General features: G+C 42.9%; 1 protein-coding gene across 2 annotated transcripts in view; it reads left to right on the top strand.

Annotated features, from left to right (window-relative positions):
- The window catches only part of LOC112215981 (multiple epidermal growth factor-like domains protein 6), an 85,552-nt gene that overhangs the window by 16,401 nt on the left and 55,345 nt on the right, over window positions 1-13,806 (top strand). For both annotated transcript variants that reach the window (XR_006079079.1, XM_024375512.2), the window contains exons 2-8: window positions 5,312-5,434; window positions 8,304-8,429; window positions 11,661-11,783; window positions 11,902-12,024; window positions 12,500-12,637; window positions 12,783-12,905; window positions 13,578-13,700. Coding sequence is in view for 1 of the 2 variants with exons in the window: in XM_024375512.2 (XP_024231280.2) it covers window positions 5,312-5,434; window positions 8,304-8,429; window positions 11,661-11,783; window positions 11,902-12,024; window positions 12,500-12,637; window positions 12,783-12,905; window positions 13,578-13,700 (879 nt within the window). In the remaining variant the exon portion in view is untranslated. The remainder of the gene's footprint in view (window positions 1-5,311; window positions 5,435-8,303; window positions 8,430-11,660; window positions 11,784-11,901; window positions 12,025-12,499; window positions 12,638-12,782; window positions 12,906-13,577; window positions 13,701-13,806) is intronic.

Below are 13,806 nucleotides of genomic sequence, written 5' to 3'. Positions count from 1 at the left end.
GGTAGATATACTCCATTTTAGCATTGCTTGCACTGATCTGTCTCGTATCTCGCAAAGACTAATGGGATGGATCAAACGTAGTTTGGCTACAACGTGGTGTCTAACACTAGATAATATTACCTAGGTGACATTGTCTGCTGAACCCCATTTCTGCCTCAAAGCTGTCTGAATTAATCATGGAGCTAGCATAAATCATGCTGGGACTGTATGTCGACAACTTCAATGTAATTTAAGCAAGCCTTTTATGTCAATAAAGATAGAACTAGAAAGCTAACTAGCTATGTCAGTAAGCTAGCTCAGAAGTTAGCTAAGCAGCTGATCAAGTCACAGCACTGGAGACCGACTTCCTTGCACAGAATTTGTGCAGGAGATAGCCACCACTTTGATCATTTTTTTCTCAAATTTGCAAACTATTAAATCACTGTCACAACGTGTTTAATCATTCAGTATAAACGCAACATGCAACAATTTCAAAGATTTTACTGAGTTACAGGTCATATAAGGAAATCAGCCAATTTAAATCAATTCATTAGGCCCTAATCTATGGATTTCACATGACTGGGGATACAGTTATGCATCTGTTGGTCACAGATACCTTAAAAAAAGTAGGGGCGTGACCACCAATTTGCCTCATGCAGTGCTACACATCTTCTTCGCATAGAGTTGATTAGGCTGCTGATTGTGGTCTGTGGAATGTTGTCCCACTCCTCTTCAATGACTGTGTGAAGTTGCTTGATATTGGCGGGAACAAGCTGTTTTACACATCGAGCCAGAGCATCCCAAACTTAATCGGTGACATGTCTGGTGAGTATGCAGGCCATGGAAGAACTGGGATATTTTCAGCTTCCAGGAATTGTGTACAGATCCATGCAACATGGGGCTGTGCATTATCATGCAGAAACATGAGGTGATGGCGGTGTGTATGAATGGCATGACAATGGGCCTCCTACGGTTCTGAGGCCGGTTGGACATACTACAAAATTCTTTAAAATTATGTTGGAAGCAGCTTATGGTAGAGAAATTAACATTAAATTCTCTGGCAACAACTGCTGGTGAGAATTCCTGCCGTCAGCATGTCAATTGCTCCCTCAAAACTTGATACATCTGTGGCATTGTGTCGTGTGACAAAACTGCACATTTTAAAGTGGCCTTCTATTGTCCCCAACACAAGGTGCACCTGTGTAATGATCATGATGTTTAATCAGCTTCTTGATATGCCACACCTTTCAGGTGGATGGATTGTTTTGGCAATGAGAAATACTCACTAACAGGGATGTTAATTGGGCTGCAATCCCGTTACCGGGATGATATGACAACAGCCACTGAAAGTGCAGGGCACCAAATTCAAAACAACAGAAATCTCATAATTAAAATTCCTCAAACATACAAGTATCTTATACCGTTTTAAAGGTATTCTTGTTGTTAATCCCACCACAGTGTCCGATTTCAAATAGGATTTACGGCGAAAGCACCACAAACGATTATGTTAGGTCAGCACCGAGTCACAATAAAACACAGCCATTTTTCCATCCAGAGAGAGGAGTCACAAAAACCACAAACAGAGAAAATGAATCACTAACCTTTGATGATCTTCATCAGATGACACTCATAGGACTTCATGTTACACAATACATGTATGTTTTGTTTGATAAAGTTGATATTTATAAAACAAAATCTGAGTTCACATTGGCACAGTATTTTCACTATTTCCAAAAACATCCAGTGATTTTGCATAGCCACATAAATTCAACAGAAATACTCATAATAAATGTAGATGATAATACAAGTTATACACATGGAATTATAGATATACCTCTCCTTAATGTAACCGCTCTGTCAGATTTCAAAAAAACTTTACTGAAAAAGCAAACCATTCAATAATCTGAGACGGCGCTCAGAACAATTAAGTCAAAATAGCCGCAATGTTGTAGTCAACATAAACCATAAATGACATGCTAAATATTCCCTTACCTTTGAGGATCTTCATCAGAATGCACTCCAAGGAATCCCAGGTCCACAATAAATGCTTGATTTGTTCGATAATGTCCGTTATTTATGTCCAATTAGCTACTTTTGTCAGCGTGTTTGGTATACATATCCAAACGCTCATTCTGGTAAGCGTTACGTCGGACAAAATCTTCAAACAGTTATATTACAGGTCGAAGAAACATTTCAAACTAAGTACAGAATCAATCATTAGGATGTTTTTAATATTAATCTTCAATAAAGTTCCAACCGGAGTATTCCTTTGTGTTTTCAGGAGCCATGGAACGCAGGTCGCTATCATGTGCAATGCGCGCAGCTAGAAAATGGCTGACTGCCAGACACCTGATTCATTCTGTTGTCATTCAGTCCCACAACACAGTAGAAGCCTCATTCACATTTCTATAGACGGTTGACATCTAGTGGAAGCCCTAGGAAGTGCAACAACATTCATATCTCAAGCGGGTTTCAATGGGAACTGTGTTGAGTACATACAAGCCTCAGATTTCTCACTTCCTGCTTTGATTTTTCCTCAGGTTTTTGCCTGCCATATGAGTTCTGTTATACTCACAGACATCATTCAAACAGTTTTAGAAACTTCCGAGTGTTTTCTATCTAATACTAATACTAATATGCATATATTAGCAACTGAGACTGAGGAGCAGGCCATTTACTTTGGGCACCTTATTCATCCAAGCTACTCAATACTGCTCCCCAGCCATAAGAAGTTAACAAATTCGTGCACAACATTTGAGAGAAATACGCTTTTTGTGCATATGGAACATTTCTATGATCTGTTATTTCAGCTCATGAAACATGGGACCACCACTTTACATGTTGCGTTTATATTTTTGTTCAGTGTAGCTAGCTAATTATTCTGCCTTATTCATGGAGAGTCATATAAAAAAATAGGAAGTATGTTTTCATTGTTAAATTGCTGATGGTCTGGAATATTACAATTTGAATATGAGTTCTACGTCCTACAAGACAGGTTGCTTGAAGTACAAGCGTTGTCAAGATGCCGTAGGACTTCTGTGGTTAGAGGGCTGGTTGTGTGTGTGTGTGTGTGTGTGTGTGTGTGTGTGTGTGTGTGTGTGTGTGTGTGTGTGTGTGTGTGTGTGTGTGTGTGTGTGTGTGTGTGTGTGTGTGTGTGTGTGTTTTTACCAGCCCTCCAGTACTTTCTTTGCTAACTGTCCTGGCCTTCGTCCATCTGTCTCCAGTTACCTCCTGGCCCTGTGAGATTGGCATGCGCCTGTATTTATTGCTGATTGCTCTGTGTGTGTCTAATGACTTCTCTGTAAGTGGCCTGCAGGGCTTCTGGTGCTTAGGCAGGACTGGTGCCAGAACAAATCAGTTGGAAGGATATTTGATTTAAATAGGGGGCGCTTTTTTTTTCATGGGACCTCCGATGTCTGCAAGTGCTGCACACATTTTTTTTCAAGTAGAACTGCTGGGTCTCAAGGGACCCCCCTTCAAGCTAATGCCATACTCATTTTGTCCAGACAGCATCAGATACAGTACAGTCGTTTTGAGAAAGACACAAATACTAATTTTCAAAGTCTGCTGCCTCAGTTTGTATGTTGGCAATTTGCATATACTCCAGAATGTTATGAAGAGTGATCAGATGAATTGCAATTAATTGCAAGTCCCTCTTTGCCATGCAAATGACCTGAATCCCCAAAAAACATTTCCACTGCATTTCAGCCCTGCCACAAAAGGACCAGCTGACATCATATCAGTGATTCTCTCGTTAACACAGGTGTGAGTGTTGACGAGGACAAGGCTGGAGATCAGTCTGTCATGCTGATTGAGTTTGAATAACAGACTGGAAGCTTCAAAAGGAGGGCGGTGCTTGGAATCATTGTTCTTCCTCTGTCAACAATGGTTAACTGCAAGGAAACACGTGCCGTCATCATTGCTTTGCACAAAAAGGACTTCACAGGCAAGGACATTGCTGCCAGTAAGATTGCACATAAATCAACCATTTATCGGATCATCAAGAACTTCAAGGAGAGCGGTTCAATTGTTGTGAAGAAGGCTTCAGGGCACCCAAGAAACTCCAGCAAGTGCCAGGACTGTCTCCTAAAGTTGATTCAGCTGCGGGATCGGGGCACCACCAGTACAGAGCTTGCTCAGGAATGGCAGCAGGCAGGTGTGAGTGTATCTGCACACACAGTGAGGCAAAGACTTTTGGAGGATGACCTGGAGTTAAGAAGAGCAGCAAAGAAGCCACTTCTCTCCAGGAAAAACATCAGGGACAGACTGATATTCTGCAAAAGGTACAGGGATTGGACTGCTGAGGACTGGGGTAAAGTCATTTTCTCTGATGAATCCCCTTTCCGATTGTTTGGGGCATCCGGAAAAAGCTTGTCCGGAGAAGACAAGGTGAGCGCTACCATCAGTCCTGTGTCATGCCAACAGTAAAGCATCCTGAGACCATTCATGTGTGGGGTTGCTTCTCAGCCAAGGGAGTGGGCTCACTGACAATTTTGCCTAAGAACACAGCCATGAATAAAGAATGGTAACAACACATCCTTCGAGAGCAAATTCTCCCAACAATCCAGGAACAGTTTGGTGACGAACAATGCCTTTTCCAGCATGATAGAGTATCTTGCCATAAGGCAAAAGTGAAAACTAAGTGGCTCGGGGAACAAAATATAGATATTTTGGGTCCATGGCCAGGAAACTCCCCAGACATTAATCCCATTGAGAACTTGTGGTCAATCCTCAAGAAGCGTGTGGACAAACAAAACCCCACAAATTCTGACAAACTCCAAGCATTGATTATGTAAGAATGGGCTGCCATCAGTCAGGATGTGGCCCAGAAGTTAATTGACAGCATGCCAGGGCGAATTGCAGAGGTCTTGAAAAAGAAGGGTCAACACTGCAAAGACTCTTTGCATCAACTTCATGTAATTGTCAATAAAAGCCTTTGACACTTATGAAATGCTTATAATTATACTTCAGAATTCCATAGTAACATCTGACAAAAATATCTAAAGACACTGAAGCAGCAAACTTCGTGGAAATTAATATTTGTGTCATTCTCAAAACTTTTGGCCACGACTGTACATGGGCAACACATACTGAGACAGAGGGGCGCTGTTTTGCTCGCTTGGATGATTTATCTGAGATTGATAGGTCTTTCTGTCAGTGCGCATCTCGGTCAAATAAATGATCAATATTACAAGGTACGATAGGGCAGGCCAGGCCCCCTAAGCCCCGCTCATAATGCCGGCCTTGGGCTTAGGCAGAGATGTTCCACCACAATTTACTGTGCTTTACTATTAACGAGTGATTACACTGATTTGTAATTTCTCTCCCACAGATATTGATGAGTGTCAGGTCTATAATGGGGGCTGCCAGCACCGATGTGTCAACACCAGGGGCTCGTACTACTGCGAGTGCAACCCGGGCACCCGTCTGCACACAGATGGCCGGACTTGCATCGGTAAGATCCAGGGGAGGGTGTGGAGGGGTCACCTGAGGTCAAAGGGGTGCAGGGGGGTGAGGGAGGTTTGGGATGAATCAGGTGGATGTGGGCCAACGTGGATGTATTCTGTTGTTGCCCTCACCGTCTGGAAGCTAGGCCACGGGAAAAGCTGGGACTCACATCAAAGCAGTGAAAGAGGGGTCTCCACCTTCTGCTTGTGTCAAAAGGGGGAATCAAAGAGTCTGTTGTGCTGGCAGGAGACAAGCTTTCCCACTGTTCCCCAGCAGCCCTGTCAGAGCAGGTTTGTGTCTGGGCATATATAGTAGTGCAGTGTCTCCCTCTCTCTCTCTCTCTCTCTCTCTCTCTCTCTCTCTCTCTCTCTCTCCCTCTCGTATATGTGTACATGCGCACACACACACTCTCGCTTAGATCTCATCTGTTTTCCTCTGCAAGTTCCAGGGATGCATCAGAAAGCTTATTTTAATTCACACAACAACAGCGTGTCAGGATAACTCTCTCTCTCTGATTGATTAGGGAGCATTACCGCACAGCGGGCCAGACGTCAATTCAACGTCTTTTCCACATTGGTTTAACGTAATTTCATTGAATTGATGTGGAAACCATGTTTATTCAACCAGTATGTGCCCAGTGGATGGGAAGCTCCGAGGCCTGTTGAAACACAGTTGGCTTTGACCAGGGCTGGTCTGGATGAAATGTTAGTGTGCCTGTTATTTATAATTACCACAGAGATACTCCAAATGAGCCCTAAATTACACTCAGTTTGTGAATAGAATTCTGCAGAGTGATGACTTAGAGTGCAGGTGGCCAACCCCTTTTCCTGGAGAGCTACTGGGTGTGCAGGCTTTTGTTCCAGCATGGCACTAACATACCTGGTTCAGCTAATCAAGGTCTTACAGCTATTTAGTAGAAACAGGTGTGTTACTGTTAAAGCTGAGCTGGAACAAAATGTGCACCACTTAGAGCTCTCCAGGGTTGGCCACCCCAAATGCTGTCCTCTCAGCTCAACTACAAAGACTTTCAATCACATTGCTTTTCCTTTTCACCATTGAAGAGGCAGACCATGTGCTTTGACACACGCTCTAATTTTAGATTCCCTGTAGTCTTATGCACATCATCTGTGTGCAGTCCAGAAGCGCAGAATCAATAGAGTTATTTATTTCGATTTTAATCAGGCTGCTTTGAAGGCACAGAAACCTCTGATGGCGTGATGTGTCAAACAAACCGCCTCGTCATTCTCACGTTGTTTTTCACCAAGCCTCATTTTCCTCCTTTAAATGAAAGGCAGCTGATGAACTCAAGGATGCTCCAAACAGTAGAAAAACAGAAGACATCCTTAACAAACTGTGTGTGATATGGCTTACTGAAAAAAAACATGAGTAGTGTGATCCTACTTCGCAAAAGTTTAAATGAAAGACTCACTCTTGATGATGCTTCATTTCCTTTCAATGAAGTCCTCCCTTTCCCTGAACAAAGTGTCGACCCATGTACGTCTGGCCTTTTAGATTATGAGCCCTAAGTAGTCTCAACTGTCCCCTAGCATTCCCAGATGAAACAAACCGGCGAGGAAAGCATGTCTCTCTCCCTCTTCACACTAGAGTGCTCTGGAGCCTCCCTCCACTAAGAGCTCTGTTCCTGTGATTCCTCCTGAAACCAGGAGCAAGTACTATAGAAGCTAACTGCAGACAGTCAGTCTCATTGGATCTTAGCACAGTCAAAAGAGCCAACTCATCCATCATTAGGAAAATGATCATTGTTCTTTGAGAATCAGTGAAACTTGGACCAACGCTATATCGCTACCTGGCTCAAATATTGGCTATGTGGAGTGTTGATTGATTTACAAACAATGGAGAGCAAATGGGCAATCTATCTTTCCAAGCAACACTGTCCGCTGACTCATGTTGGCTTCCCCTGGGCACGTTGCCAGTCAGGGGAAGACCTGATACTTTCCACTGATAATCTCATGGCTTTCCTCCATAAACATAGGCCCTGTCCAGAAACAACCCATTTCCCCTATACCACTCTAGGTACTTTAGTAGATCTGACAGGACTAGGTGTAAGCAATATTGGTTAAGCCACTACCATATTGCTTATATCTATCCATTCCTGTCAGATATACTGTACATAAGGTTCCAATGGCCTAGAGGTTAGCGGCAGGGGTTGTTTCTGTACAAGGTCCACTGCAATGAGCCACGTAAGTACCCCCTGCTGTCCGTATGCTTATTGGCCCAACACAATGGCTCGCTAATGGAGCAGCAAAAAATGAATTATCTCCGGCATTTCTCTCCATGTTATTATTGGGCTTTTCTTCCGAGGTAGCAATTGAAGGGAAAACAGATTGGAGCAGAGGGGACAGTGTCTGCGATCATCACATTCCAAGGGTGGAGTGGAGATGGGGTACATTTTAGTTTTTGTTTTGAAACTGGGACTCCCTTTTCTTAGTTCATCCAAATGAAAATGGAGGAGCTACTTCTCATAAAGAGATACAGTTCACCTTGGGTTATGATACATCCAATGTTTGAAACAATCTCGTGGTGTCTCGCTCTTTCTGAGAAAACATATAGACGAACACTTGCTCCTGCTGTCAGAGAAAGCAGACCTACTGTACATGTAATGTTCATAACAATTACTAGTCATTGTTAGGGCCAGGAGTTTATCCTGCTCTCATGAAAAACTCTGGGCCTGTGTCAATGTAGGTCATCGGAAACAAAAAACAATAGTGGTCAAATTGTGTCTGTCTGCATTAGACTTTGAGAGCATCAAAACAGGTATTTTTTCTTCATACGATAATAAATCAACTTTATTTGTGTCCTATACATCACCTTTAATTGTTGATCTGTTGTCGCTCTCTCTGTGTGTTTGTCTCCAGCCGTCCGATCCTGTGCCGTCAGCAATGGAAGCTGTGAGCAGAACTGTGTGCAACTGTCCCCGGCTCACTACCAGTGTCACTGCAGACCCAACTATCAGCTCGCAGAGGACGGCAAACACTGCATACGTAAGTGCCGCTAGACTGCCATAAAAAAAATGTCTGTCCGTGTAATATTCCATATGTTCAATATGAATCATGAAGTCATGTCCAGACACGGATCAGGTTGGTGGTCGTTTATCAAGTGTTGCATGGCTCACACATGTGTGGTTGACTGATAGCAATGATCCACCATGAGGTGTCGCATTACGCTAGTTTTGTCAAAAACAATGAAATCAATGTTACTGCACTGTTGTGCCTAAACTTTATAGTGGATGTGGGTGTGCACGCAATTTCTCAGTCCATCTTGGCCTTGAATCTCCATGCAGCACAAACTTTTTTGTCTTTGTTTGCCATGTCAGGGATGAGGTGAAATTACAAAATGCTGACTGTGCTGGCTATGCTAGCTGTGTTGACTTCGTTGGCTGTGTTGACTGTGCGGACTGTGTTGACTGTGTTGGCTTTGTGGTCTGTGCTTCAACAGCTCACTTCCTGTCTGTCTGTCTGTCTGTCTGTCTGTCTGTCTGTCTGTCTGTCTGTCTGTCTGTCTGTCTGTCTGTCTGTCTGTCTGTCTGTCTGTCTGTCTGTCTGTCTGTCTGTCTGTCTGTCTGTCTGTCTGTCTGTCTGTCTGTCTGTCTGTCTGTCTGTCTGTCTGGTCTGGTCCTGTCCTGTCGTGGGTCCGAATAAACCTGATGCAAGTCCATGACTTTAACTCCAGCCTGGTGTTTTCCTAACCAACTCCACATTATTTTCTCAAACAAGGCTCATGAAAACCGTGGACAAACACCGCATCCTCATAAAAGTAGAACTTTAAACAAACTCAAATGCACATGTGGCCATCGTTGTTTCCCATGCCCATTTGGTATGACCGCATAAAGGCGTTTGACCGCATAAAGGCGTTTCATGGCTTGCAATGAATTTGAAACGTACTTAAAGGCTGGAGACGGCACTGATTATGTTCATCGATACTGTACTTACTAGCTTGTGTTAATGACTTCTAGGCCAAACTATAGCACCCAGATTTCCTCCTGCTAAAGATACAGTAGATAGAGGATACAGCTGTGCTAGAGTGGTTGGCTTCAGATATCGTGCCTGGCAGTCCTCAGTCCTTACCCAAAGCCCATTGGCAGCTCAGATCCTTTAACTTCAGACGGTTCTTATTGTGGTCGACAAGTAGATCTCAGATATATCATGTCGTATTTTATATATCAAGACATATGGACGTATTTAATATTCTTGGAATTTCACATTTTCAACAAAAAAAAAGCACTTTGAGAGATGTCACTGCTATTGTAGATCCAATAGGATTGAAGTTATATTTAAATGGTTTTGATACCAGACATGCATTAGCCCAATTTTAGCACTAAAGCGGGGGATACTTTTATATAAATATATTAGGATGTAATATAGAGAATGCAGCTATTTGGGAGTGAACACTGTAATAACCCTATATGTTAAATTACTGTGCACTTTGGCAGGCTTTGAAATTCCTCCTGTCTTGTATCAGACTCCAAGGTCTGAGAGAGAGACCAGTCCGACTAGGCCGTCATCACCTTGGCGACCTCTGACCAATGGTCTGTCGTGCCAGCAGAATGACTGGTTAATGCAATCATCAGGAGGCTTACCAGAGTTCCGCTGTTGTTATGGTTACCGAACCCGATCCAAAAGCGACATATAGAAACGCATTAAATAGTTATCCACCTAGGGTGGATTTCAAACAAACCTGCATTGTGAAAAAGTAACATTGTTACTGCTGTATCAATTCTATCTATGGGCAGATGTGGACATCTTCTACCTTTTCTGATTTTCTGTCCCTTTACAATATATGAAGCCATCTCCATTTCTTGCTTAGCTAGATGTGCACTGTCTAACATCGTCTTCCATACATCAACAACTAACTACCAAGAAAAAAATCTAAAAAGCTTTAAAAAGTGCATAATTTCTAGTAAGTGGAGCTCCTTGGAAATTCACTCCTCGGGGGTGCAGACATGAAAGTAATTATGGCCTGTTCTGCACAGAGAAAGTAACCACACCACCATTTAACCACATTACCCATTTACTCTCTTAAATCCACAGGGGAGACGGGCTAGCAAGAGGAAATGAAGTGTGTGTGTGTGTGTATCTGTCAGTCTGTGTATGTTGTAACGGTTTTGACTTGAGGTTATTGTTTGTAGGGGTGCCAGGTAGGTTGTGCCCACCAGAGAAAATATTGATTTTTCCTTTCGGTTTGGGAGGGAATGAGTCCCGTCTGGTCTGTCAAGTCAACACCAATACAAAGAACTCATGTAAAAGTCAGGATGGACATACACTTTTCATAAACCCTTAAAACATTGGAAATAACTTCAAAACAACTGTGTTCTTTCGCGTGGGTTGTATTACCAACATAAATGATCACACACATAATAATATAACAAATAATGAGCTCTGGTTCCTCCAGAAAAGTCCCATACTTCGGGCCTAAAAGAGTCCAGCCTGGTAAATGAGTTCAGTGAACTCAAGTGACCTCATAAAGTGTAGCGTAAACCCAGTCTCAATCATACAATCAAAATATAAACTATTTTACCACACAACCATGAAGAATATCACATCTCAATAAGTCTTAAATCATCACGGTATACATCACTCTAAAACAAATGAAATACTGTATGCAAAATAGTTCCAGTCAGTCGGTCAGTCAGACAATCCAATCCGCCAACAGATCTCCAGGTGGTGAAAGGCCATGAAGAACCAACAGAGAACAACAGATGTGTAGTCCAAAGGAAGCAATGAGTGGATCCGATCCTGGTTAAACTTGCGACTAGGCTACAAAGCACACTTTTAAATACAACAAAACAAACGGAGTAAAGAAGCTTTGGAACTGAGGGTTGAACACATCCTCATTCGCTTCTCCATCACCACCCCACTTTGAGCAGCTGATGCTGGCTATTTAATTGGGAATTAAAAGGGAAGCGCCCTATTGGAAGGAGAAGCACTGAGACGTTCTGGGCCGTCACAATGTGTGTGTGTATGTTGCTTATGTGTATTATGCATATGTCTCTATTAGTCAGAGAGAGAGAAGGGCTGACAAGTGAATATTATGAAATGTGTGTGTGTGTGTGTGTGTGTGTGTGTGTGTGTGTGTGTGTGTGTGTGTGTGTGTGTGTGTGTGTGTGTGTGTGTGTGTGTGTGTGTGTGTGTGTGTGTGTGTGTGTGTGTGTGTGTGTGTGAATGTTTCTTTCAATGTTCATGTGTGTGTACTCATCCCATGTAACTGTATTTCAGTAAGAAACCCCTGTGCAGACAGAAATGGGGGCTGTATGCACACCTGCAAGAATGATGGAGGAACAGCTCAGTGCAACTGTCTTCCTGGATACATACTGGCACAGGATGGCAAAAACTGTGAAGGTAAATATCCATCATTTGCTAAATGAGTCTGGTGATGATTTTATTGGTTATGGTGGTGATGAGGATTATGATGATAATGCAAGTAGTTCAAAGTTGTGTGTGTGTGTGTTTGTCCCAGACATTGATGAGTGTGAGACCGACAAAGCTGCTTGTGCCCACGGTTGCCATAACACCCAGGGCTCCTTCACCTGTGTCTGTAACCCAGCATACGAGTTGGGTGCCGATGGCAGGAAATGCTATCGTAAGTCAACTCCCATTCACTCTGTCAACTATCATTTTCACTCAGTCAACTTCCATTCTCTCTGTCAACTCTCATTCACTCAGTCAACTCCCATTCACCCTCAGTCAACTCCCATTCACCCTCAGTCAACTCACATTCACCTTCAGTCAATTCCAATTCACCCTCAGTCAACTCACATTCTTTCTCAGTCTTCTCACATTCACTCTCATTCAACTGTTATTCTCTTTCAGTCAACTCACATTCATTTTGTCAACTCACATTCACTCTCAGTCCTGTTATTCACTTTGTCAACTCCCATTCTCTCTCAGTCAACTATCATTCCCTTAGTCAACTCCTATTCACCCTCAGTCAGCTCCCATTCCCTCTGTCAACTCCCATTCACTCTCACTCAACTCCAAAGCGCAGATCAGCAGAACTTCACAATGCAACGATAATCCTATATTCTGGGCATGTGGCCATATTTCTTTCTCTTAAGGAATCGAGATGGAGATCGTGAATGGTTGTGAGACTGCCAACGGAGGCTGTTCCCAAAAGTGCCAACACTCCACCCTCGGACCTGTCTGCAGCTGTCACCATGGTTACCACCTGGACGATGACCTCAGGACATGTGTAGGTGAGCAAAGAGCAGTTTGATCGATATGGAGTGATTTTTATCTGCAAATAATTTAGAATTTTACATGAATTAAAAGTTATTGAAAAAATTGCCACTAAAATCTCTCCATAAACAGACTTGTCAACAACGACTGTGTATGTTTCAGACTTGGACGAGTGTGAGGTGGGAAGCTCGTGCTGCGAGCAGGACTGTACCAACTATCCCGGGGGTTACGAATGCTACTGCGGGGCTGGCTACCGTCTCAATTCGGATGGGTGTGGCTGTGATGGTACGTTCTATTAAGCAACATAACTTCCTTGATCAAAATTGGATCAAATATGTTTTTTAATTTTTTATATATCTACACAGTGTTATGACTTACTGCAAGACATCAACAGAATCTAAATCTGTCAAGATTGTAATAGTTGGCTCTTCCCAGTATACTGTACACAGTATGTATACCACAAGGGGGCAAATTGGATGGTGCCAATAATCGCAGTCTTGGCAGATTTTAGTTCCGTTGTTGATGTTTCTAAGCAGGAAGACACCCCGCTGTGTACGATGATGTCATGCCATGATGATGCTGAACCTATGGTGCTCTTTTATGCCATTTTCTGTGCTGTTTTAATAGGGGTGCTTGCTTCAACTTAAACAGTACATTTGCCTCTAACAATTTAAACCTCTGACACTACCATTTTATTTTACTCAGCAAGTCAGTTAAGAACAAATTCTTATTTTCAATGATGGCCAAAGAACAGTGGGTTAACTGCCTGTTCAGGGGCAGAACGACAGATTTGTACCTTGTCAGCTCGGGGGTTTGAACTTGCAACCTTCCAGTTACTAGTCCAATGCTCTAACCACTAGGCTACCCTGCCTCCCCATGAAATATATTTTAGACTGCTGAAGCAAGCACATACATTTTCTTCAGGAAATCTGCATTTTCTGGTTGTTGATGTTGCAGATGTGGATGAGTGTCTGGTAGACAACGGAGGCTGTGACCATACCTGCCAGAACACAGCCGGCTCCTTTCAATGCTACTGTCACCTAGGACACCGGCTAGATGAGAACCGTGTCTCTTGTATTCGTAAGTGGAATAGATATGAATCCTGTCTTGGTGGTAGTCAGGTAGAAATAATACATTGGGCCAGGAGTTTTCCTGACCTGATTGTAACCAGACTAGGAAAAACTCT

The sequence above is a fragment of the Oncorhynchus tshawytscha genome, linkage group LG16 (assembly GCF_018296145.1).
Source record: "Oncorhynchus tshawytscha isolate Ot180627B linkage group LG16, Otsh_v2.0, whole genome shotgun sequence".
NCBI lineage: Eukaryota > Metazoa > Chordata > Actinopteri > Salmoniformes > Salmonidae > Oncorhynchus > Oncorhynchus tshawytscha.
The sequence above is the reverse complement of the archived record's forward strand: the minus strand, read 5'-3'. Positions and strand labels throughout refer to the sequence as shown.